We start from the raw sequence: 27,889 nt of genomic DNA on the forward strand, positions 1-27,889 counted from the left end.
CAATTGCTCAACAGAGGAAACCTGATCCTTGAAGTAGGAAGTGGAAGGAGGGAGAGATGGGTGGGGCGTAGAACAATTATTCACCTGGTGTCACAATAATTGCTATGTTCAGGTACTGCTGTGCACCAACTCCTTGCATGAGTCATGGTGAAGGTTATTGTAGAGCAAATAATGTGGTACGAATCAAGATGTTGGCAGTCAGTGGTCTGCAGATCACAGTCTAAATCAGCATCCAGGGTGTCTGGATATTCAATTGTAGTTTATTGATAATAAAGAATGATGACAGATGCAGGGATACCTAACTAAACTCCATCAATGAAAAATTATATATTTTTTCAAAATTTACCCGAGCTGTGTTTAAAAATTGTAATCACTAAAGTGGAAGAAATCTGTGTTGGTGTCTTGTCCCCACAGTTAAATTAGTCTAAAAACTAAGGACCATCCTTTGAGTTCTTTGATTTTTGGTGGGACAGACACCCAGGTCTATGATCTTAAATAATGTCTTGCTTTTATTCACAGTTTGCAGATACAACGTAGTCCCATAAATAGCTGTAAATAACATACATTTCCATTGTTCAAATCAAAGGTGTGAATTTTGTCAGTCTTATTAGGATAAAACGATGAGTCTGGTCCACCAGATTATGAACTTGTCAACAGTTTTGAGCTATTTGACCAGTGTATGTTAGGGAGAAATATCTAGCAACAGGAAAAATAGCAGTTCTGTTGCTTATTTTTTAGTTAAGCACATACTCTTAGACCCAGAACAAGTACTTCATGTTACCTGGTTAAATGTTCCTGATTGTGGCCGCTACCAGTCAAGCAAGAGAAGTGGCAAATCCTGAACTGTGTGGAACACTGACAGTGATTGGCTAAATTAAGGTTAAGGGTAATGTTTAAGGTTGGGGATAATTAATTTAATTGCATGCAGAAATGACAAGTGCCGCCACCCCTCATGCAATTTCCTCCACCTTCGCCACCCAGCCTTCTTGGCATTTCTAGGCCACTGACCAGAGGTAAACCTGTCTGTCTCATCATCCCTGAGGTAAAGCTTTACAGCGATGAGCTGTTCATTACCTTCCGTCACTTGGCTTCCATGGCTACAAACCTGCTCCACTACCACCGGCTTAGTGCAAGTGTGGCTACTGCACCTCTTTCTGAATGCAGCAAGCTGAACAGGCAGAGGACAAACTTTGCCGAACGTTAGGTCTCACTCTCAGGCTCCATCATTAACCGATTGATTCGTTTTCAGCCTAAGGGAGTAGACAGATAACAATCCTGACAGAGTGTAGTGGGCAGTAAGCCCTGCCACATAGCGGTCGACTGAGTTTTTGCTGAACTCCGTGCTGCAAGTTGACTGCAGATTAGGCAATAGTCTGCGAACTCCACCAGTGGAGCAGAGTTTACCACCCAACACTACTGTTAAATATCACCACATATTGAGAGCAGAAACTCAGGTGTGTTTAGCTGTTCTGCTGCAGTTGCAGAAAGGATCTTGCAAGCAGCACAGAATAAATGCATAGAGAGAATAAATTATCATAATCTCAATTTATTAGGTTTGGTGAAAAATAAGGATAGAGCTCTTTTATAGCAATTTTATGACTGGCTGAATGGCCCTGTTACATTAGAAATACCTTCTACATATGTGTATGACAGATTAAATGTGGCATGGAGCCATACACAATATGTTATGGAATTCACATGGTCTGCCCTCCTGTGGTAGGAGATCTAGCAAACCATGTGTGGTATAAATATATGATAAATCTTAGCAAAGAGAAACTCTTTTTTCACTGTCCACAATTCTGACTGTACCATTGCCCTTTAAACATGGTCCTCCTACCCCCTTTAGTATGATGGGCGTTCCCAGCTTCAGGTTCCACTTCTCGAATTGGGGTAAACTACTGTTTATTTGTAGGACAATTCAATACTGAGCTATCAATTATCACACCACACATTTTTTTCAGTGGAATCAGCTCTTCCTCCGTTATAGATTAAAAAGTGACTTCCTGACGTTCATACAGGAGTAAAAGCTTGAGTGTCCCTGGCAGCCTATAGAAAGGGATATCTTGGAAACCAAATTCAAGACACATCTTTGGCCGGGTATTTCTTCACACTCCAAATCATATCAAGAAAGGCACCAGGCAGGATCAATTGGTACCCTTAATTTCATCGCCTTACCCTATTAATTGAGTTGGCTCATGCTTTAGAAACACTCTTAACTATACAAATGCTCCAAGATGCTGGAAAGAAGATTGTGTTGAGCAAGCGAGTGCGTGATATCATAGACAGGGCACTCCACATAATGAATCTCTTGACACTTTGGGTAGCTTTTCTGCTAATTTTCCTGTATTTATTGTTATCTTTGGAAATATTTAGCACACAGTGAAATTATGTTTATTTTTGTAATCTAAACATTTGAAGTGATTCTTATTCATACAAAAACATTTGTCTGAGGCATTAGATTTTTGGATTCAGTTACCATGACATCATGACCTGCTATTTTTAGAATAGTAGACACATGTTGTCCAGCACAATATACTGCACATGCCTGCTTTAGGTTTGGTAAATGTGGGTCTGGAGAAGATAGAAGACCAGAGAAGATAGGCACCCAACTCTGGCTTCATTAATTCACATCCGATGTGCATCAGAGTTGCTGTGCTGAAAATGTTCCATGACTTGCACTTTCAGTCTGTTGACGCTTGACAATAATATGGGTTGAGCTGTGTGCCATTGCATACTCAATTTATACATTGGGCAAGATGTATCATTTATCTGAATAGTGATTACCTTATTACAATTATCTGCGAATTGCAATTAGGTAATCGATATTTTAATGTATAAGTTTCATTTAATGATTCCCAATGGCTCTCAAATCGACCTCCCTCATTAATATTCATGAGGTAGGTCGCAATTTGCGACCCATTAGGAAACGCGAAAATCACAGGAATGGTGGCCTGCTAGGTTCAGCAGACCACTATGTCTGTGATTGCTTTTAAATAAAGCATTTTTTTTTTTTAATGCAGCCTGTTTTCCTTAAAGGAAAACGGGATGCATATAAAAAAGAAAAATGAAAAGTTTTCTTTTCATTTTTTAAGAGCAGGCAGTGGTCCAAAGGACCACTGCCTGCCCTTAAAAATGTTTTCCCATGTATTTACAAAGGGGAAGGGGTCTCTTAGACTTGATTCCACCTCATGCCTGTTTCTCCACCACATTCCACATTCTGTCTCCTAATCCCACTTTAAGGTAGGTGGGCCATTAGCCACTACCGGGTACTCCCCCGAACACCCCTAAATGCAGTATTTAGAGGGCAACCCTAGACCATGACCTCAGATTCAATGGACACAAGAGAACCAGGACAAAAGAAGACCCAAGACACGAGAACTGAAGTCCTGCTGTACAAAGAAAAATGCACCAAACCCTGCCTGCTGCTCTAAGGAATCGACCCTCGCCACTGAGGTGTCACCTGGAAAACTGAAGGACTCTACAAAACCCCAGAGCACCTCCAGCCTTCCAAAAAGTTCTCAGAACCTCCCTCAGAGTGAAGGTATCACTCTCCTGCATCTTGCAGGCAAGGTACTTGTAAAGTCTGGTAGAGTGACCAGCTGCTGACCAATGACCCAGACAAAGCAGCCCAACCAAATTCTACACACCAGCCCTTAAGCACAAGACCTGCCACCATGCTAAGATGGTGGCACTGCAACTCTTCAGGGCTGTGGTGTACCATTATCCGAGGGACTGGATCCCCAACATTAGACACCCACAAGTAATGTTCACTCCAGACTCCTAAATGTGCTGAAGCAAGCACCAGTCGAGGGACTTCAGGACTGGAATAAGCACGGTCAACATACACACGTTTTCAAACATCTCATTAATATTCAATCGTTATTAGAACATTGGAATGCTGGGGACTCCATTGAAAACAATGGAGTGCTGCGGGCTTTTACTGGCCGGTAAAAGCCCGCAGCGCCAACATTCCAATGTTCGCTTTGTTCACAGCAACAGCTGTGAACAAAGCCTCACGGAGCCCGAGGAGATTTTAATCCCCTCGGTCTCCGTTAATTTTTTTTTTTTAAACGAACATTCTGCCCTGAGTGGCAGAATGTTCTAATAGCCTTAGAACCCGCCGTAGCAGGCTCTACCGGCTATTAAAGTCCCTCTCCCTTGTTAAATGCCCTCGTCATCGGCTCGGGCATTTAATGCGGGGAGCGGGCCTTTAATAGCCAGTAGAGCCCGCTACGGCGGGTTCTAAGGCTATATTATTGCATTCCACTTTTTCAGCATAGTGAAGAAGTTTGACAGGTTGGTACTGGAAAAAGGCTAGGAGGTGGAGATTTTGAATCCCTTAAAGAGTTTTTAATAACCAGTAGACAGTTCTTACCCTGAATATTCTAACTGCAATTTTTATTATCGGCTAAACATTCAGTTCTGCGTGTTGTGTTTCAATTATATTATTGTTTTGTTATAGGGACAATTTTAAATCAATACAATTTGTTTAAACATATTTGACATAGTATGTTTCTAAAGGGTCAAGTGGATTATATAATCTTACCATAGCTAGCGGATTTACATTTCAGTTATTCTGTGAAATCTGCTCACCTGATGGTCTGAGCAGGTTATAAGTCACAAAGGAATGGGTATGACGGGAGCCCTTGGCTGAAGATGGAACCTGCAGATAAGTACAGAAATGTTCTGTGGCTCGGTAGTAGCTTGGAGGGGCAGCCTTCGGAAGAGGCGAACATAAAATCCAGTACATGATTCAAGAAGGCGTTCCTACTGTACAGGGGCGTACTATTAGCCCCTATACCTCGGGCACTGCAGGGGCCCCTTAAGGTATGGTCCTAGAGGGGCCCTTCAACTGCCTGTTTCTGCAACCTAACAGTCCGGCTGGGTGCGGGCGGGGGTCCCTTCCATATACTTTGCAAGGGGCGTTAATGACTCACAAGACCCTTGCTGCTTTCAACCTGGGAAAGCAAAGAGCTTACACAGTATTGTGAAATCAGATGTGGACAGTATTAATTTCTCAGGAGACAGCTTACTCCATGCTTTTGTGCCTTCTTGGTCACTTACGACTTGAATGGCAGGTAGCCAAACCTGCACCAATCCTGCAAGATTGATGCACAGTAGCCAGGATTGAATTTGGTTTTGGAGGGTGCTCGGTGACAAGAGCATTTGTTGTGTTAAATCTGGGATTATTGATGTCTTGATGAAGTGTGATCCCCTGAGTGGTTGGCGAAGCAACTAGGCATCCCATGAAAACAAATAATCCAAATACATTATGGGATGCAAATTTGTGAATCCCTGTAAATAAAAGGGAGTGAGGGGTACACAACACACTGCTTGCGGGTTCAGTTGCTTCCTGCTTCAGCCTTAATCCTGAATAGGTGAAGCTGGTGATTGGATCATTTATGCAGCCAGCTTCCCATTGTGAAATTGACAGTGCTAAGTTCGAAGCTCCCTCTACCAATCCATAGATGACCACTCCTGAGTTACTGAGCAGTAGAAGAAGCTTCCTAACACGTGTTCCTTTAACAGGCCACAAGGCAGCTTATTGAGTTGAGTCTCATTTAATATGTGCATCATAGGGTCCACGTCAGGCGTGGTGGCTGCACTCCTCGCCCCAGTATCTGGTGATAGGCATGTCCCCACACAGCCCTCATTTCTGTTTCACTGATTTGAGATGAATCCCTAGCCCCAATCAACATATGAACACAGTCTTGGGAGCACAGTCATCACAGATACATCCACCATCTGCAAGAAAGAACGTTGCGAGAACTCTGCAAGAATGAATGCTGTAAAGATCCTGAATTACAACAAGTACCACTGTTTGAGGAGCAATGAGAAATACAACCATGAGACTCATCAAGACTCTGCACCCGGAGGAGGAATTTCAGCAATAGCAAGGCCTCAGGTGCTAAGAACAACCCATGTCATTCCAAGATGCAATGAATGAAAGCCTCACTCCTCAACTAAAAAGGGAAACATAGTTACCTCACTACAGACAGATACGTATTTCACAATAATCTGTCTCTGATCAGAAACCAACATTCCAATAGACTTGAGGTAAAGATTTATATCCAAGCAATGGAGACTCCCCTAAATGTAAAAGGACTCAGATAAGAGACAAGCATTTACAATGCATCGGGTCTCGCGTTTGCTCATGTTAGAGCTGATCGCGATGTAAACTCCTAACCCGACTTTTCACCTATCGGGTAAAAGTGCATTTATGTACATAACCCGAAAAAGTGAAATCAAGTATGTAAAGCGCTCGACTTCTGCCAAGCGAGATCGGGCTCGTAAATTAGAGAAAAAAAAGTCCACGAGCCGATGGAAAACAGCGGGCCTCGCATGTTTTCTGTACTTGGTTGCTGCGCTGGAGGAGGGCTAGCCACCGGAAAAGGCATGCCATATGCGTGCCTTCGACTAATGAAAGCAAGCAGATTTTATTAGGGAAGCCCACCAACCAATAAAAAACACTGACATGAAGTTGACAGGGCTCTGAGCCCTTTTCTAAATACTAAAGAGTCTTGCTGCGAAACGCATGCACGAGCGCATGCAACGCAGGCTCGACCATAAAAAAGGACCAGGACATTACTTCATGGTTCCTTTTCTCTTATCTGAGCCCTTTTACATTTAAGGGAGTCTGTGTTGCTTGGTGTAGTAGTTGTTGTACTTGGTGGGTGAAATACCACCCTGCATCCCTACCCACAGGAATTCCTCGTTATTTTAGGTATCCATTTGTGGAAATTCAGGCACTGATACACAATCGCCAAATAATTTTTACAATTCTAGATTTTTCTGGATTCTTTTTCAAAGTTCAATATTTGCAGGTATTTAATACAATAATGCCTCAGGTTTAGACTGTTTACTCGCCGTCCCATAGACATCTCAAAGGTCATGGCTAGTAGGGTTTTAGCATCATGGATGAAGTTGCAAAAGATCATGTTCTATTTCCTAAATCAAGGTGACCCATTCTACCTTTTAAGATCGAGGTGCTGTGGAACGATAACCTTCACTTTGGTGTGCATTACAGAACATATTAATTTTGCGAGTTTATGGTTTTAGTAGTTTATAATACTTCATGCTCTATGTTTCCTGAAATTTCCTAGATTAGGGTCCCTGTCAGTATTATGACTTGATAACATGATACTCGTAGTGCGGTATGCGATGGGTGGACAAGGTGCACGTTGGTATTGACATTGTTGGAGCAGCCCTTTTGTTTTGTTGCCTCATCTCAGTAGCAGAGGTGATTATTATCTGAATTTGCATTGTCTGTCACTGGGATTTTATTTGGATTTACTGTGCTCTGCCTTGCTTTAATGATACCTCATTAGCTCAGTATGTGCATGATATACGCCGACTATAATTTTTGAGGCTTCTGTTGATTGTGCAGAGCTGAAGGTTATGATCTGATCAACGATGACATATATTCTCGATTCTCTGTTTGTCACTCAGGGTGTGTGCTTACTCACTCTGGGCGTGTGCTTACTTGCGTGTAGCGCTGGGCGGTGAGGTGTGGTGCAGAAGGAGTGCTGGGTGTACCTTGGTTGTGCTGCATGCTTAATAATTTGATTGTGTCCAAGGCTTCACTATATTACTTGCCTCTTTGGGATTATATCGTTCTATTTCTTGAATTGTGTGTGCAGGGCGCTGCTTGGTAGAGCTTTCACTGTCTTTACATGTCAGTTGTGCATCACGTTCCGTTTGTGGTGCATTGTCACAAGAGTGGCAGTTCACTTATCTGCAGCCAATAGTGCAAGTGAAAAAAACCGTGGGCACTGTGAGGTAGGATGCAAAGCCGTGGGGCCGGGATTGTGATGACAAGATGGACACGCTCACCGTGTGCACCGTGGCTAGAAAAGCAGTGAGCCTGACTAAGCATTCACCAACAGAAAGCTGCAACATAAAATACAGTAACTAAAAGGCATCGAATTCACGCCGTTAGCAAAACAAAATCAGACCTGGATTAAAGTGGCACTGGCCTTCTGTGGCTTACGTTGTTTTGAAATGTAAATCAACACTATATTTTCAAAACGGAGATATCACATTCTTGGAGGAAATCGAAGTTGGTGCAGAGCAGTGGAAGAAGGCATCTCCATCCTTCAATATTGTCAGCAGCATAAAGAGAACGTATCTAAATGAACAAACTTGTGGTGGCGTACATTTTCCTTGTTTACCATCAGCTAGGTTTTGCAAGGAATTTATGAGCTCAAACTGCCGGCTGCCATTCGGGGATACTTTTTCTTTTCCACAAATTATGGGGATGAATTTGCATTGAAGAAATGACTGTGGATCGCTTATTCCGGTAGTTCCCACTTACCTCGACCTCTCTGTAACTTATGTAAAAATTGTACACATTTATGCTGTGATCAAATTCTGAAAGACCGTTACATATGAGCCCACTTTACCAAAATTACCTTGTGTCTCTTCATATTCAGAATACATATGAAGACTGCTGGATAATTTGTGCCTCCTATCTATTTGCCTTTTCTGATGCACTTTTTAAGCAATGACTTGGTGCTTTGCACTGCTCTATAATATGGATGCTAGAAAGGGAGCTGTGTTTCTCTGGGGCACCTGGCAGGACATACACGTTGATGTTAATGAGAGGGAGCACGATGGTATATTTATTTGCCATGGCTTCATTAGATTGGCATGTTGATTGCTGTGGAATTTGATGTCCAGTGTTTTGAGTGATGTAAATTGTGCAGATTGCTTGAACACTTTGGGGTTTATTTGTCTCTTAAATAGCTGAAGAGCTGAAAGCGCACTACTTTATCATGTGGTGGTAAATAGCTGTTTCTCACAGGAAATGTAAAGGTGGGTAATGCTTTTAGCTGGAAATGTGGTGGCATTTGTTGACATATCCAAAGTGAACAACAGACCATAGAACAATAGTTTACACAAAGTAAGACAACAACACAATTAAAACATAACAGGGCACAACAAAAATGTCAAATCAGAATGCAACTCAAGGTACACACAAACACAGCAGCACAAGCAACAAAAAAACACAGCAGGAAGGTCAGAAAATTGCAAAAATATTTTGTAATCCGTCTTGCAAAAATATTTTGTAATCTGACCCTTAATTCACACTCTTGATTCCAGCCGTAAACAAGCTCTCATTCCACAAAAACAGAAAGTAATAGGCAAACGGGTTTTGGTAAGAGAAGCCTTAGCTCACTTTTGGTAGCATGGTCTGAGCAGCAGGACAGCCCTCAGACAGTGTGACATTAACACTGTCAACAGTATAGTCGATATATATATAAATTTAATGTTCACGTCAAGTTAAGTAAAGAGACATAACCAGGGCCACTGGAATTGTGTGATTCTGTGGCCATAGCATTTTTTGCATAAGTAAGGATTTGGTGCACATGCCCCTCTGCCCCTCTTCTGCTTCTTAATCTGCAGGTTTTAAGAAAAAACATTTTGTCTTTTGCTCAAACGTTACAAAAAACATGGCAACATGTGCTTCTGTGCACTGACAGGTCCTCTGCAAAGGCAACTATCAGTTGCTTGTTTCTGCATTTGGGTGTTAAACTGGTACTAATAAGGTGAAATATTTTCCCAGAGAATGTTACCATGGGTAAACATGTCTAAATAGTTAAGTAATGCTATCTCAAAATGTATGGCATTACTCCACAGAGTTTGCATTTTAATGCCACATAACTTAACCAAACTTGATATATAAATTAACCCTTCTCTGTTGCATAATTCCAGTGCCCTCGGTGTAATGTAAGAAGAAAAGAGAAGAAGACTCAAAATGAATAATAGTTTGAAAATTGAGAGAATACACCAGTGGAATTAACTCCACTTCCTATACCTATAGCCCAAAGGAACAATGGGTACACCAAAAGATGGGTATCCTGGTAAGATGTAACAGCAGAGGCTCATATTAATAAAATTGAATCCAAAGCTGTTGCTGCAACTAAGGAAGGGAGCAAAAATGTGGTTCTAGATTTAAGGTAACAACAGTGGCCAAGGCATGTTGTTGATGGATCACCATGAAGCCAATATGGCGGTTCTTAAAGAGGAGCAGCAAAGATATTCTACAAAGCACTTATGTAAAGATCTGCACTCGATACATCACACAGAAACTAGTTCATGACACAGTGCATGAAGATAAAATGCCCAGTGATAAATTAATCCACACCCTGAACTGAAGGGACACACGAGGTGAGCTGGCAGGTGACTCATACCTCGCCTCAGTTCTGCCCCTGGTGCCTTTCACCTCTGTTAGCTCAGAGCCAACTGCTACTGCTCCCTTTGCTGTCTGCTTTCTAACATTCCCTTCCTAGCACCGCCTGACATTATTGCCATCCCACACTCATGAACATTGTTTCATGCACCATCACCATTTCATCTTGCCGCAGTTGAAAGCACGGGGTAATGAGGCAAAAACATTAGCCGTCATTGTAGCAAAGTGCTCAACAGCCAGGCTTGTTTGGAGTCACGATTACTCTGGAGCAATTCACAGACTCCAAATGTGAGATGTTTGGCTTTACAAAGAAGACTGGCTACTTCTGTGGATTTCCGATTGATCCACGAGACTGGAAAATCACAATTAAAGGACCTGTCTCCAAACACTAACGGTGGTGCCTGTGAATAGAGAAATTGTAAATAACACCAGTAGCTGCAGAAAACCTAGAAAACAACCAAAAGCACATCAAACCTTACATGCAGAATTGTAGCACAAGGGTCTTAAAAGTATAAAGGTTTGAATGACAAAATAACAGCATTTTCTTCTATCCGTACCTAGAAGGATTTATTGAGGAATATCACTGAACACACGTTTACTGGGGCTTTTCGTAAGGAAAGTAGCACTCCTGCTGAACTCTTTTAGGTTCTCTTACATGCCATTGTGAATTGTCCCAAAAGCATCTACAGTGGGAATAGTAAAAGAATTCAGGGACAATTCTTACAATTATTAAAAACAGAAACAATTATGGCCTCTTTGCACTTTTACTAGCAGGGAGAGAGTCCTTTAGGTGCTGATGCACAAAGGAATGAAAGAGTACACAAAGGTGCTCTCCTTTAGAAGTAGTCACATGCTCATAAACGGCTTTGTCAATCCGCCCCATTGTGATTTTTTTCTTCAGTTTTGCGCTTTCTGTGATGGCTCCTTTCAAACCTATGTTTGTATACATCTTCTTCTCTCTGGCCCCCGTCTACAGAAAGAGATGTTTCATTTCCATAACTTGCTTCTTCAAAAATTCTATTTTGACCGACAGTAACTAAGTGCTATTGAAATTCTCAGATCGTGACACTGATGAACAATTGGAGATTCCAGACCCACAATCATTACACAAAAAACGGAATATAAAATAGGGCTTAAGTGTGGAAGCCATTTAGGAGTGAAAAATTTAAATTCAGCCCACGGTTGTCCTTTATTGAGAGAGTGCCTTGGGTGGAACCAAATTTGATTATGCCTTAGCTTTCGCGGAGTGAAATGAGGCAACAGAGGAACCCTTTTGTGTTCACAAGTCAGTCCACAACCGAGTGAAAAGAGTAGTAACTGACCCCTGAGCACAAACATCCCTGCTCCTCCCCAAAATTACTTGAGTCACCCACAGATAGCTCCTTGGGGCCAGGGGTAAGAGGGAGATCGGGTGGCAAAGGAAAGGGCTCGATGTGTTGTTACACATCGAAATAAAAAAATTAGTACAAGCAATTTAAGCTGTATCGGCTGGACCATAGTCAGAGGTAGGTTGCTGCATGATTGTAACTCAGACAGCTCAGTTGTGCCCCTCTAAATATTGGCGCCCTGGGCACGGGCCCAGCTCTCCCATACCAAAGAACAGGCCTCATTCAGCCATTTCTATTCAGAATCTCTGAGTTTTTTTACATGCTGTTGTTGTTTAACAGTCCTTATACTGACAAAGCATAGAGTAGATTCAACAGCGTCCAAAGTTATTTTTCAAAAACTCATGAAAGTTTATCATATGTCTGTGTACCACTGATCCACCAAAACGTTCGTGCACTAGTGATTTGAGATATCTACTTAATGAGCTGAGTTTCATGGGGAGACTTTTTTGTGCTCATCGGGTAGTAACAGAAATTGCTCTATTACAAAATAATCGAAATGCTACCACATAATACAGAATTAAGACACTTCTTGTCAGATGCCAGGTACTGATTACCTGCTTCCACCAGACACCAAGTGCGAGATTTAGGAGTTTTTACCATCACAATAATACAGTATTTGAAGGCTATATGTATAAGGCAGTATAGCGCATATTCCCAAAGTCGTGCACATAGTTTAACCAAGGCCTTTATTGCATGCTGTATTTCACTGAAGACTAGGCAATTTTGTAATGACATTTGAACTCAATGGAGAGTGCACAATGCCATAGAAAATGATCAAACAGTGAAAAATGGCAAATTTGTCCTGGTTAGTTGGGGCATATTATAATAGTATAGTATGCACTATAGGCAAAAGTTTGCACCAGAGTTCAACATTGAGCAAACTGGTTTGACGCTATGTGTGCTGTGTTTGCGTAAAAAAGAGATGAAGAAAATGCATTTCCAATACTTTTCTAAAGATCATTACCTGGTTCCACCCATGGTTTTCCATAAAGGGTTTTTTTAAGCAATACTTGTTGCTGTGAGGAACATGGGCTAAATTCACATATTTTTGTAGAGGGCAGGTAATGCATTTATCAATGAATAACAGAGAATGTTGATGTATTTCGTAAAATTATTAAATCATTGAGCATCTCTAAAGAAATCATGTAAACCATCACAAAAAATTGCATTAAGCACTAAAAATATAAATACAATATGATAATTGTTTTATTTCTCTTGATTGGCAGGTGTCATTGGAATCTGTTTGCGGGTGGCGCGTAGAGGTAATGTGTTTTAAAAACGTATGTACAGGGTGGAAATTTCCTTTCTGTGCAGTTTAATTAAACTGATCTTGTCAGTGGGGTGTCTGCATGTATGCATGGGGTAGCACATGGCAAAGTTATCCACAGGGAGGTGGGTGCCAGAGCCGGATTGGGTTACCAAAACCATCCCTGGCAAAAATGCTGAAACCAGCCCCGCTCCTTTTCTCTCCTCTTTCAATCCCTATCTCTCTTGCATCTATCCATTCTCTGTTTCTCTCCACCTTTCTCTCACATCTCACATCTCACATCTCACTCTCTGGACTCTATCTCTTTCTAATGTTCTTCTGATCCCACCTTAGTGTCTGCTGTATCCTGAGAGAGCTGGAGAAATTGACATAGATACTAGAGTATCCCTAGATCTTTAAAAATCGGCCTCCAATGGCTCCGACCATCCAGGGAAAATGCCTGATGGAATAAAAGGCCAGTCCGACCCCAGTGGGTGCGCTTGCGCAGTCAACAGGATTCAACATTGCGCTGCCACATAAGCTCTCTACTGGGTCTGGCTAGCTCAGGGTATGTAACTTCAAAGACATAACCATTTTGAAAAGAATGGTGTGCTTTTAGTGATTTACTCGTTTGGAGTTCAATAATGTTCAATATCTAGAAACAGCATATTTGGTGCATACGAAGGAATGGGTGGCCTGCTAGCAAGCAAACGGATAATTGTATTACTTATAATGTGATGGCTGAACACACCGTATTCTCTTTAAGGTGAACAAACAGACCTACCGATATGAAGGAAGCCCACTAAATTCACCTAGTTTGAAGAGACAGAAACGTGAATGGGTCGTCCCAGCAGTAATGGTGAGAGAAGGACAAGACTATTCCGGGAGAAATCCAATTTGTAAGGTATGTACCCGCCAACTGAGAGGAACATGACTATGGTACCTGAAAGTGTGCTCAAAAGTGTTATTTTGTGCAGAATTTAAATATCATGTCCAGTCTCACCTCTCCTAGGGTAAGGAGAAGTGAACGGGCCCATTGGTGCTAGGAAAGTGAGGGTTCTGATGCGGTATCTTCCACTTTCTCTTTCCTTACCAAAACCCCCTCACGTACCCTTTGTACCCACCTCGTCAGGTTTTGATACACATGGATATACTGTGTGAAGTAGATTGCACCACTACAGAGTAGATTATGTTGGCCTCGAGAGCCCCCGGCTGATCACCTGCCACGCGTATTGAAGCCTCTGTAACAGTAGCCCTTAACTTTTTCCTGCAACATACTAGAAACTATTTTCTCTTCGACTGCAGTGCCAGCTGCCGTTATCTGCAGTGCACTGAAAAGCATCCTTTATGGAAACCCAGTGCAAATCCCTGTCCCAATGGAGCACACTGTCAATCACCAATCCAAGCTTCAGACACCATTTCAGGTAGCAGGTTGTTAATCACTCTAATTTAGAAAATAGTTCACTTACTCACAACTCATTTACAGTCAACATCCTTTCAAATACCGTCACCCATCACTCAAGTGTGATGCTAGTTCATCTACATGCGAATAATCACAGGAAATGTTTTGTGAATTAGGCAAGTTGCTTTGGTATAATCCTATTCTAGACAAAGTCAAGACACATATACTTCAAAAGCAACAATTTGAAAAGATATAGAGTTGTTTATAAATCTTAATAAATAACCATAAAATCATGCAATTGCATCATGCAATACAATCCCACACAGAGAGTCATCCAAAACATCTACATGGCTTGCCCTTGTCTAGACAAGTGGCACACACCTATGGGTATTACACCTTCGCAGACCTTATCAACCCAATTTAAACTAACATGCCCACAGAATCAAATTTCATTTTTTGAACTAGTGGCATTCCATGCATTGTGGCATATAATACAGAAATTCTACCCAGATGACTGGTTATTGTCAGGAATGTGCCAACGCTCTTCCATATCATTACACATGGACAAAGCACGCAGCCAACCTAAAAAATATCAAGGCATCACCTGCATTAATTTCTTAGCAATGAGGCGTTTCATCAAGGTGAAAGTGAGGTTTCAGGGAATTTGTTGAAAAGGCGGTGTTATACATTGTATGGCGTTTTTGGGCAGAGTATCAGAGGATCGGTTCTTCCACTAACTTTATTAACATCTGAGATGTTCATCTGGGGTGTGTATTTTAGTTATTGCAAGAGTATTAGAAGGAGTATTGGTGAATAAGTGATTCGATGTTTTCAGTATGGTGAGGACAAAGAGTCTTTTACTTGTAAGAGTTAGATACAGAGGAATTTTAGTTTAAGGGTAAGCTGTTTTTTGTTAGAGAATTAAAGCAAAGTCTCTTCTGTGAAACACTAGACTCTGGGGGTTAATTTGACTCAGATTGTCACTGATTAATGTATAACCTGTGCTTGACTAGGTTGTTATACTAATGAAGGAGAGTCACATGGAGTCCGCCAAGTGGGAATTTATTTGTGTGACTCTGGGTGAGTCATTAGGGGACTGACTCTATCTTTGAACACAATCTTCTTGGGGTTCATATCATGGGATGACATTCTTCTCTCTGTGTGATTCCCATCCAGTAATGTTGCAGCTCAAATTACTCTCTCTCTCACTCACGCCTGACTTTTATTCTGAGGACCATTACCCATCATGCAACTTTTGATATATTGAGGTATTGAGGCCACTCATGCCTTGAAGATAATCTACAAAGAGCACTGAGGGTGTTCCCAGTGGAGCCTTGGGCAAATAAACCCTTGTGTGAGAAAGCAAAGCTTAAGTGTTCATATCTAAGCATAGTCATTCATTCATTTATTCCTTCACACAGTCTCCACCCATAGAGATTGAACTGTGGAGCCACATCCTAATGATCTCTTACTACACTAGGTTTGCTCTGCGCCACCACGTTCTTTGTGCTAGAAAAATACATAAAGCGTATTCAGTCTGCAGGGTGATGCCATTCACGTTTGAATTAATGAGTTAATTAATGTATTCATTCATTCATTCCATCTTCATGGAGACAAAATATTGGAGCCAAATCCAAATGCTCTCAAATGCAATTATACACCTGGTATAGCTCATCTGTGCCCATGCTTAAACTGCTGCCAAGTCTGATTATAAGCATGGAAAAGCTTTCCAAATGTAAATTCTCATTGCTTATTTGCGGTTTCATAACTGATGGGAATTTATGTTCGCACAGGATCCTACAATCGAAGAAATTCGAATAATATGCTGGAATTATCACATTTACAAGTTAAGGGTTTATGAGAGTTTCTATTAACTAATTTATTATACCCAATAATCACCACATTCTTACACTAATTTGTAGAACAGTGACTTTAAAATATAACGTCACCAACTTCTAAGAAGACCCGTTCTATGTGCTGATCACCATTTATTTCGTATTTAACCTCTGATAGTAAGGACTTAAAATGGCATATTCATCGGCTATAGTTGCCATGGAAATCAGCTCATCCATAAAGAAAGAAAACAGGAAAACAAGCATCGCATAAACCAGTCCTAAAAGAATAAAGGAAGCCACTTTTTAGTCGACTGATTTAATGTGCTGACTAGACACCGATTGATTTGCTCACTATGTTGTCCTATCTGATTCCAACTCCAACTATTGATAAAATCAGCATGTAATACTTTATTTTTATTTTTCAACCGCAAGCTTCCTCTGGGCTCGCATTACCCTTTCATAAACCTTAGAGAGTGTATCTGTATCTGTTCAGATGTCTACCTGGTCTTCTGCCACTTCCTGTAATTTACTGTTCTTTCTCATTTTATTATTACGAGATCACAAGTTGATTCATCAAACGAATTGAAACTTGATTTGTCTGCTGTTGCTAAAATATCTAGTGTTTTTTAAGCCATTATAATAGTAACTCAAAAGTACATTTTGGATTGCTGATCTCCGAAATACATGCATTTGAGGGATAATATGTTCGATAACATATTTTCTAGACTGACAAAGATTGTTCTTCATAATTAAAAGTGTTTTCATTCCACTCAATTGGTTGTGAAACTCAACCACTATTAGACAAATATATCATCATATGTCGCATCTCAACTATGTCTCTCGATCTGCTGAAAAAGTACCGTGTTAGTTATTTATAACTATAGAGCCGTAGCATTTGCTTGTATACATTTTAATGAAGTACAATTTGTTGATCTGTTTCAAATTTACCTTGGCCTGATATATATTTAATATTTCTCCAATGCTGAATTTGTATATGAAGAAATCATAAAAAGAGATGTCTTGAATGCTTCAATTAATGTAAGCTGCTAGTAATTACCCAGGACACATCCCTGTCCATTGTGTTTTTTTGCCCCCTACACCTTCTAAGACAGGAACCAGCCATATGCAAATCGGTCTTGGTCCTCCTCTAATAGAAACAGTCCAGCCCAAACTGCCAGGCTCGGTTCCCTTTGCATGGAGACACAAGCAGCCCAAACATGTCTTGGCTGTGTCAGTGAGATATAGCCTGAGGCCTGTGGCACAGTCAGCATGAGACCCACGGCAGGATACAAGCTATGGCTCAAAGACAAGGTCTAAATAGACCGAAACCGGTATGGGGCTGCTTGTGTTTTAATCTGCAGAGGACCTGGCCTGGCAGTTCAGGTTGAACTGTTTATGTTTGAGCAAAACGGGACCAAATTTGTTTATGGTAGATCTCTGTGTCACACGGCGTAGTGAGCAAAAAATGATGCAGCCCTAGTGATCACCAGTGGCTGAGATTAATTCAAACATTTCGTCCATCACTTTGTTGTTTGTTACATAAAATGTAGGCATTGTTACACAGGGCCTATACTTAACTGTCTGAGTTTCATAATTCCATTGTGAAGGACACATTTTTTTATGCTCCTGTTTATTTTGTTTAGGTTCATTCGGACAAAGATATACCAAGATTAGTAACGGGTGTAATTAAAGATGGCACCAAACATGGAGGCGATGGCACCAAACATGGAGGCGGTGGTGGCGGTGGTGGCGGTGGTGGCGGTGGTGGCGGTGGTGGCGGAGGTGGATTCGGAGGTGGATTCGGAGGTGGATTCGGAGGTGGAGTCATTAAAGTATCACAGCACGTGAAGGACATTAGGTACACTATCTCTGGGCCCGGTGTCGATCAATTCCCCTTTGGAATATTTGTCATGGACCCTGTCACTGGATTCATGAATATCACAACAATCGTTGACAGGGAAGAAACTCCATTATTTATTGTAAGTATTTAAGTCAAGTGTTTAAGTAAAGATAGATTACTCAGGATGCTCTCATTCAAAGATAATTGTGCGAGCAAAATCTGCACAAAAGACATAACGTGATCCTTTCCAACAACTGCTATAACACAACAATAGTCCTTGCATGACGTTTCCTTCTGGCTCTCTTTAACCAATACATGTACCTCAGTCAGTTTATATGAAGCTGACACTTACATGAACAATACACTAAATGAAACTATACAGAAGGGACAAATATATATATATTCTTTTTTTCATCAGTGAAATGATCAATTAGTCACTGGAAACAGTTATTTACTTCTTTTCCTTCTTTTTATTTTTGTTTGTCTCTCTTTCTCTCACACTCTTGATTTATGACATAAAACATAAAAACACATATCTTATCTGCAAACAGTAAATACAAACCTCTATACATATAACTATACAAACTTCTGTCCACCATACATATGCCACATGGCATTTACAGTTCTGAAAAGTCTTTTGCAATTACACTTTCCAATCAATAGTTCTTAAAAGTATCCAAAGCTAAACCCTTTCCAGGTGTGTAGTCTTTTTAAATGAGGTAGTACTATTTAGTACAGCCTTTTTTAGGATATTAATTCCTGGTGGTGATGCGCAGTGCTATCCTGTTTTCTTCTTCTCCTTTATTCCACAATTAACGCAATACTCCTCTGATAGATAGTCGACGCGTTTCATCCTTTCAACTTCTGGCCTCCTCAGGACATCAGAAACAGTGCCTATATGTACAATATTACAACATATTACTCCCTAATTCTAAATGCCTCAGAGCCATAACCAACATTACCACCAGGGTCCTTACAAACCCTTTTCACCATTGTCTCATAAGCACCTTTAATCACCAAAAACCTTTTTCATCCTCGCCACAGGGGCTCTCTGCCATGTGCAATTCATTATCTGTGTACTTATAGGTACTTTGCTGTGGTAGCACTCTTTTTATGAACTACACTACCCACCAAGTGGATGGATGCATTTCACTCCAGTTTCTCATATTTCACCTCTTTTCGTGTACCTTCTGTTCTTTTTACACCCATTATTTTGTTTAATTTAATGATGCAGATGCTTCTTGCCTGACCTTATACTTCTATCCAAATGGTTGTTATTTCTTTCACGGGATTTCAAACAACTAGAGTGCTATTGTTCGATCGGCCCATTGCACACACTATTATCATCAGGTAACCAAAAAATGTCAAAGTCATCATTTCATATTCTCTATCTCATCATATGATTTTACATAAATCCAGTAACATTTTTTAACTTACATTTTTTGTTTAGTATGAACAAACATGAGTAGTATTGTTCAAACCCTCTCATCTTGCTAGAAGGCCTCTCACTTCTACCGTCAGCATGTGTCCTATATTTCGGCATCCATTCAAGTGGTCTGCTTCTGTCGAGTTCAAGGGAATCTCGCTAGACAGCCTCTCACTTCTACCGTCAGCGTGTGTTCTATATTTCAGCATCCATTCAAATGGACCGCTTCTATTGAGTTCAAAGGGAAGGCTCCTCTCTTCCTATACGACTCAATACACTATTTTGGTGGCGGCCATCTTTAAATGCCTAACGATCCACTAATGAAGCCCTCATATCAGGCCTCATTCTTTTCTTATATTTTATAACGTGCATAATCCTCGCTACTTCAAACAATAGGGCTAAATGTTGTAAATGCATTCATCCAGTCTAATCATTTTATCATGTATTCTCAATTATCTGAAATCTCTAACTAGCTTCCATTAAACTTACAGGACCTCGCGCACTTAGCAAATGCATCTATTCTCTGCTAGTGCGTCTGCTCGTCATTCACTGCGAGCTGACATGTGGAAGGGCTATTACCTTTATATGTCACTTCATTAACTGTTTTTTGGCGGCCATCTTACCATATCTCTCTATAATGTAGTGACAGATTGGAATCATTGTATCAAGCCACTTTTATTCTCTCTATACACTATATAGATATACTAGATCTCACATTATCATTAGATCTTACTGACACAAGTTCTTTTATCAGCATAAAAAAAATGCTTATTATTACCCAATCAAAGCCTGCATTTCATTGAGGTCATTCAAACCACGTTTTGCTCTTCCATATTTTTCAATAAGCCTCGCCTCCATTCTATCTAGCATGGACGTTCACTGATTTGATGTTTGTGTTGCTTCTGCTACATACAAAATAGACCACCATATGTCTTCATTTTTATGACCTTTTTCTATACAATGTTCTACCATAGGTGCACCACGTACTTTACATCTAATCCTTGACATATGTTACAGAATCCTTGATTTTACTGATTGCACTGTCTGTCCTATATATATCAATGTACAAGGGCATTTAATACAGTAAATCACGTTTCTTGTGTTGCAAATTTGAAAAACGAAGTTGTTGATGTGTTTTTCCATTCACTTCTATGTTCTTGGTATTATCTGTATACTTACATGCCATGCAATTATTACATTTAAAATGGCCAATCAATGGAGGAAGATCTAACATTTCTCTAAGATCATTTTTATGCTTTCTGATATCAGAAAAAGAGGCGTGAACAAAGGCATCCAGTATTTTACGTCCTCTTTTAAATGAAAAACAATGTGTTGATACCTTTCTGAAAACCTATGGTGTGGGTGACACAAGCATATGTACAAGATTCAATGCACATGATAAACACACTAGAGGGTGGTGCATTTGATGAACAAACACAGATGCTTGTTACACTAGATATTGAGGCCGTTTGTACCAATATCCCACAAGATGAAGCATTGGAAGTAATGAGGATATGCCTGAAAAATATAGATTTACCATATAAAGTTCCAATGGCATTTATCTTGACCTTGGCCAGACTATGTCTTAAGAATAATTTTTTTACATTTGGGAGAGATATGTATCCACAAATTAAAAGTGTAGCCCTGGGTTGTAGCTTTGCCCCAGAAATTACAAACCTAGATGATGGATAGCTTCGAAAAAAGTGGGTGTATGATAGAAATAACCCCTTTCAAAAACAAATAAACCAATGGCTAAACCGATGGCTAAGATATATTGATGATATCTTTATGATGTGGGAAGGTGACATGGAGTCACTGTCAACCTTCCATGAATGGATTAATCATTGTACTCCAGATTTGAAATTTAGGATTGCATCAGATCTAAGATGAATAAATTTTTTAGATTTATGGATTGAGTCAAAAGAGAGCTGAATTGAGGTTAATCTATATAAGAAACTCACAGATAGAAACGCTTTATTACATTTTTCTAGCTACCATCCACGGAACCTAAAAGAAAATTTAGCCTATGGACAGTTTCTGAGGATTCGCAGAAACTGTACTAATAAGGAAGGCTACTTTAACAATGCAGAGAATTTGGTTACTAGATTGTTATAGAGAGGATACCCTAGAAAAAGTGTGAAAGGAGCATGCAAGAGGGGATGGTACACTCCGAGAGAATGTTTACTTACCCCAAGAGAAAAGAAAAAGGACATTTGTCTGACTTGTGTTTTGATGTATCACCCTAAAGCCAACAGGATTAAGTCCATTATAGAAAAGAATTGGAAAATACTACATCCACTAGTGATACAGAAACCTTTGTTTTTGTTTAAAGGAGGACATAATATACGGGATGCCTTGGTACAAGCCTCTTTTCCTGATGTCAGAACGCATAAAAATGATCTTGGAGAAATCTTAGTTCTTCCTTCGTTGATTGGCCATTGTAAATGTAATAATTGCATGGCATGTAAATACACAGAGAATACTAAGAACATAGAAGTGAATGGAAAAACACATCAACAACTTCGTTTTTCAAAATGCAACACAAGAAACGTGATTTACTGTATTAAATGCCCTTGTACATTGATATATATAGGACAGACAGTGCAACCAGTAAAAGCAAGGATTCAAGTACGTGGTGCACCTATGGTAGAACATTATATAGAAAAAGGTCATAAAGATGAAGACATATGGTGGTCTATTTTGTATGTAGCAGAAGCAACACAAACATCAAATAAGTGTACGTCCATGCTAGATAGAATGGAGGCGACGCTTATTGAAAAATATGGTACAGCAAAACGAGGTTTAAATGACCTCAATGAAATGTAGGCTTTGATTGGGTAATAATAAGCATTTTTTTGATGCTAATAAAAGAACTTCTTATTTATGAGCCGACATGTGTCGGTAAGATCTAATAATAATGTGAGGTCTGGTATAGCTATATAGAGTATAGAAAGAACAAAAGTGGCTTGATACAATGATTCCAATCTGTCACTAAATTATAGAGAGATATGGTAAGATGGCCGCCAAAAAACAGTTAATGAAGTAACATATAAAGGTAATAGCCCTTCCACATATCAGCTCGCAGTGAATGACGAGCAGACGCACTAGCAGAGAATAGATGCATTTCCTAAGTGCGTGAGGTCCTGTAAGTTTAATGGAAGCTAGTTAGAGATTTCAGATAATTGAGAATACGTGATAAAAAGATTAGACCGGATGCATGCATTTACAACATTTAGCCCTATTGTTTGAAGTAGTGAGGATTATGCACATGTTATAAAATATAAGAAAAGAATGAGGCCTGATATGAGGGCTTCATAAGTGGATCGTTAGGCATTTAAAGATGGCCACCACCGAAATAGTGTATCAAGTCATATAGGAAGAGAGGAGCCTTCCCTTTGAACTCAATAGAAGCGGTCCATTTGAATGGACGCTGAAATATAGAACACACTCTGATGGTAGAAGTGAGAGGCTGTCTAGGGAGATTCCCTTGAACTCGACAGAAGCGGACAATTTGAATGGCCACCGAAATATAGAACACACGCTGACGGTAGAAGTGAGAGGCCATCTAGCAAGACGAGAGGTTTTGAACAATACTACTCATGGTTGTTTATACTAAACGAAAAATGTAAGTTAAAAAATGTTACTGGTTTTATGTATAATCATGTGATGAGATAGAGAATATGAAATGATGACGTTGACATTTTTTGGTTACCTGATGATAATAGTGTGAGCAATGGGCCAATCAAACAATGGCACTCAAGTTGTTTGAAATCTCGTGAAAGAAATAACGACCATTTGGATAGAAGTATAAGGTCAGGCAAGAAGCATGTGCATGATTAAATTAAACAAAATAATGGGTGTAAAAAGAACAGAAGGTACACGAAAAGAGGTGAAATACGAGACACTGGAGTGTAATACATCCATCCACTGGGTGGGTACTATAGTTCATAAAAAGAGTGCTACCATAACAAATTACCTATAAGTACACAGATAATGAATTGCACATGGCAGAGAGCCCCTGGTGCAAGGATGAAAATGGTTTTAGGTGATTAAAGGTGCTTATGAGACAATGGTGAACAGGGTTTGTAAGGACCCTGGTGGTAATGTCGGTCATGGCTCTCAGGCATTTAGAATTAGGCAGTAATACGTTGTAATATTGTACATATAGGCACTGTTTCCGACGTCCTGAGAATGCCAGAAGTTGAAAGGCCGAAACGTGTTGACTATCTATCAGAGGAGTATTGTGTTAATTGTGGAATAAAGGAGAAGAAGAAAACAGGATAGTACCGCACATCACCAACAGGAATTAGTATCCTAAAAAAAGACAGTACTAAATAGTACTACCTCATTTAAAAAGACTGCGCACCTGGAAAAGGTTTAGCAGCGGATACTTTTAAGAACTATTGATTGGCAAGTGTCATTGCAAAAGACTTTTCAGAACTGTAAACGCCAAGTGGCATATGTATGGTGGACAGAAATGTGTATAGTTCTATGTATAGATGTTTGTATTTATTGTCTGCAAATAAGATATGTGTTTTTATGTTTTATGTCATAAATCAAGAGCGTGAAAGAGAGACAAACAAAAATAAAAAGAAGGATAATAAGTAAATGAGAAATTCCAGTGACAAATTGATAATTTCCCTGAGAAATAAAAGAATATGTGTATATTTGTCCCTTCTGTATAGTTGCACTTGGTGCATGCTTATATGGCCCATATACAGTGGGGTTATAAGAGCCTCCCTAGATGGCATAGACTTACATGAACAATATCCTTCAATCCTTGACCATTAGGTATTTACATGTGGAAACACTTATCCACATACTAGTCATTTTCCATGGCTCTTTCTCACTGCAAACATTGCCTTCAAAACTGACATATGAAAAATCCACCATCTACTAAAAGTAGTTGAATATAAATGAACTTCCCAGCTACTGCCTCAAAAAACACCAACACTTCCTTGGCAAAAAAAGTCAAGAAGATACACTACACTAAAACATTAAACACACATAGACCCATATATACTCTACTTTTTAAAAAAAGGTTCTATCCTAAAGGCAAACCCGAAAGCTCCTTTATGCTGATAATGTCATACGAGTCACCAATAGACAGCATCACTGGCTACATGTCAGCAGCACTTGAAACAGTAGACCACAAGCATTCCAAGCATTACAATAATTGCATTAATTATAGAATTCAGAGATTTTGGTACTGAATTCTGTGCTTTGTGTTAAAGTTCAATGTAGAGATTTTACTGATATTTTCTACTGCTTTGTTTTCTATTTGGGGTGTTGCATGTGCCCCCCTTTTATTTGCTAGCTGTGTGTTTTTCATGCATTGCTCTTCCTGTATGCAGCCCCCCACTATCTTCCATTTTGTCACTTTGCACGTTCTAATAGAAAGATCGTATGAAACTTGACCACTGCCATTCTCCTCGCTATACTCTCTTGCTACACACCCTTGCTTATTTTTTACCACTTCAACTGGAAACTCTATGACATGCCAGAAACAATCCGTTCTTGTTCAGTTGTAGAGTTCAATGATAGTTCTTAGTCAATTAAATAAGACACTATGACAGAATTCTTCTTTTGACCCAACAAAATATACTTAATCAACCTGGCAACAATGTCCAGCTTATATTCTAAAACACAGTAAGTGATTTTGCATCCTGAGGCTCAATTAAAGAAATTTCCATGGCGCGCAGTACGAATTTGCACCCATCTTTTACACTGCTGATGCTGATGCACTTTAGTATTACATGTCACTGCAAGTATTTGTGAGATTCCTTCTACAATATCAGTTATGCTGAGCCGTAGTAAGATCCCTCACAATGTGTGGTGTTTTTTCATTTGCAGGAAGTGCCAGCTCCTGGCCAAAAGGGTCATGAAGGAATGTGGTAACTGTGCATAACCCACAAGGTAGCTCACAGTTGATGCACCACCATGGTGCCCTTTGTTCACAAACATTCCCATGACTACATCTGAAAAGCTGCCCCAGGCGAAGGTGACCTTTACAATCGGCTCCTATTCCCAATGCAGGAGTTCTCCATAGCAGAGAACACTGTAGAGAGGAAGCAGGTCCCCTCAGCAAAGTCATATTTTTTTCTACAGAGGGAAAATATTTTCCTTGTGGAGAAAACCTTTCACCTACACCCCCATCAAATGTAGCACTAAAAGATCCATGGACTAAATCTTTTTTGTGAATAGGGCCGTAAACTGATTTCTTTTACTGTGCTCGACTGTTAGCATTTGCTTGTGGTTTTTTTAGGTCTGTCCTTTAAGACAGCTTTTCCTGTCTCTTCAGACAAATGTATGTCTATCTAGTAGTCAGTAGTTGGCCAGCAGGCTTCATTTATTGGTTTGTTTAATTGTCATTCAGATTTTGCTTCAACCCACCACGGCATACAGTATCAAGGAATGGGTCAGTCCACTTCTCCCATTGGCTCCTTTCACTTTGAGGGGCTGCACAGAGCTTGTGCAAATCGTTCCCGCATGGGTAAAATAAGTTGCTTTCTCTTAATGTTCCAATGCAAATCCTGACTTGCACTGGAAAGTAAATCAATGGTTTTTGTTTCTACCAGAACCAGACAGCCATTGATGAAAAACCTGATATTAAAATAGATTCCAAGAATCTGGATTCCTGAGGCCCGATATGTGCATTTCTCTCTCACTTCACCAATCTCAGAGACAGCAATTCCACATACTAAACCATACTCCGAGTCCCTTCCTGTATATTATCATGCAATATTTTGCAATTAATAGAGAAGTGCTTTTGGTTAACCTCAAAATATTCATGGTTATATACATCACTGTACATCTATTTTCAGCTGACGGCACGAGCTCTGAATAGCCAAGGACAGGATATAGAAAATCCATTGGAGCTTCGCATCAAAATCATGGATATCAATGACAACTACCCAATCTTTCAGCAGAGCGTCTTTCAAGCATCTATTGAAGAGAGAAGCCCAGCAAGTAAGACATGTACTCTTTCAAGTGCAACTGGATGCCATGACATATCACATGATTTATATAGGCTAAAAAGCTGGGCAATATATTTTTTGAAAAATGTGGTTTTCATACCTTGATTTACAGTCCTCCTAAAATTCACACCAATCAAGCAGGATGACATTTGGCGATATTTATTTGGGTACTGGAGGTGTTTATATGCCTGGGCTAGAAAGCAATACTACATAAGGAATTTAAAAAGTCAATTACAGCATCTTCAGACAAAAAAGAAGCAAAAAGGTTTTACAAATATTTTGACACCAACATCTGTGAAGTCAGTATGTGTCCTGCTAAATTATTTGATGATTAAACAAAAGTTGTACTACTTTCCCTAACTGATGCTCACTATTGCCCTGCCACAGTACCAACAGCATACCATTGTTTTATAGCTATAACTCTACCACACACCATCACTCTAACCCAACTTATAAACACAATTAAAAAATTCAGTACTGTAGACATTTTTCAAGCTTTGATTCCAGAGTATAAAGTATAGGACATAAATGAATCAGTAAGGGGCAATGAACAAGGGAGATCATAGTGAATTCTGTTCTCCAGCTCCATAGATCCATGCTATGGCATTAACCTAAAAGAATGTATGTATTTTACTTGTTTGTTTGGATATTTTGTATAGTGTTGTGTGTTGCCATCCAGCCACTTGAGAGTCATGGGAGATTGAGTTACAATATGATAAAAATGGTTGTGGCTAGTTAAAATGAGGTAACAGTCTTGGTAGGCTGTTAATACGTTTTTGGGGAGAAGATATTTTAAATCATATTGCAAAAGTCCAGGTATGCCCTCACTCTTGACGAGACTGATTTTCAAGGTCTCTCAGACTCTTCAAGTAGCAATGCGATTGAGCTTTGAAAATTAATATTTTCTTTTCAAGTGCTAGATTTGGTGCAAACATTCTGTAGTAGCCTTCTCACCTACACCAGAAATGCCTTTCACAAATTCCACCAGTGGAATATCATCAGATCTCTTTTCTTCTTCAAATACCCAAATTGTACAAATAGATCTTTTTCAGTGAATGAGTTGATCTCTTTTGACATTAGCAGCTGAACCAGTTATGCACCCCGTTCTAGAATTGTCCACCATCAATTAGTCCTCCAAATACCAATATCTATGGGTCACTTTACATCTGTACAAACTTCTATGGTGTTCAAATACTTGAGTACTACCCATTGTTCAATTTATGTGATGTTTCATTTGAAGGTATGTGGGCCTAAGTCTGTAGGATGGGAGACTAAACCTGTCTGCACACGCTGTCTCAGAATTAGCAGGACTCCATTGTTCTTACTGTGTCCTTCTGAGCACTGTCTTCAGAGCCAGTAAGGTGGCATGATAGCTCATCTCGCCCTATTTCAGATCTCTGTGCTTTGTGTTAGACAGACTAGGAGTGGAGATTGTAAAGTAGTTCAGTAGTTTGCAAGTAGCCATGTATGCAATTTTCTAATAGTGTTCTTTATAGTACAGCTTGTACTCCTTATTTGTGCCACAAACCACAATCCTTTGTCAGGGTTTTGCTATCATTCCCCATTTGATTGAATGTCTGATT

The 27,889-nt window shown here is 39.9% G+C and overlaps 1 protein-coding gene across 1 annotated transcript in view; it reads left to right on the top strand.

Annotated features, from left to right (window-relative positions):
• DSG4 (desmoglein 4) overlaps window positions 1-27,889 on the top strand; it is an 89,176-nt gene that overhangs the window by 14,842 nt on the left and 46,445 nt on the right. The window contains exons 2-5 of the mRNA XM_069220069.1: window positions 12,807-12,842; window positions 13,593-13,730; window positions 17,707-18,042; window positions 26,154-26,298. Coding sequence (XP_069076170.1) covers window positions 12,807-12,842; window positions 13,593-13,730; window positions 17,707-18,042; window positions 26,154-26,298 — 655 coding nt within the window. The remainder of the gene's footprint in view (window positions 1-12,806; window positions 12,843-13,592; window positions 13,731-17,706; window positions 18,043-26,153; window positions 26,299-27,889) is intronic.

This window comes from Pleurodeles waltl, chromosome 2_2 (genome assembly GCF_031143425.1).
Source record: "Pleurodeles waltl isolate 20211129_DDA chromosome 2_2, aPleWal1.hap1.20221129, whole genome shotgun sequence".
NCBI classification, from domain to species: Eukaryota; Metazoa; Chordata; class Amphibia; order Caudata; family Salamandridae; genus Pleurodeles; species Pleurodeles waltl.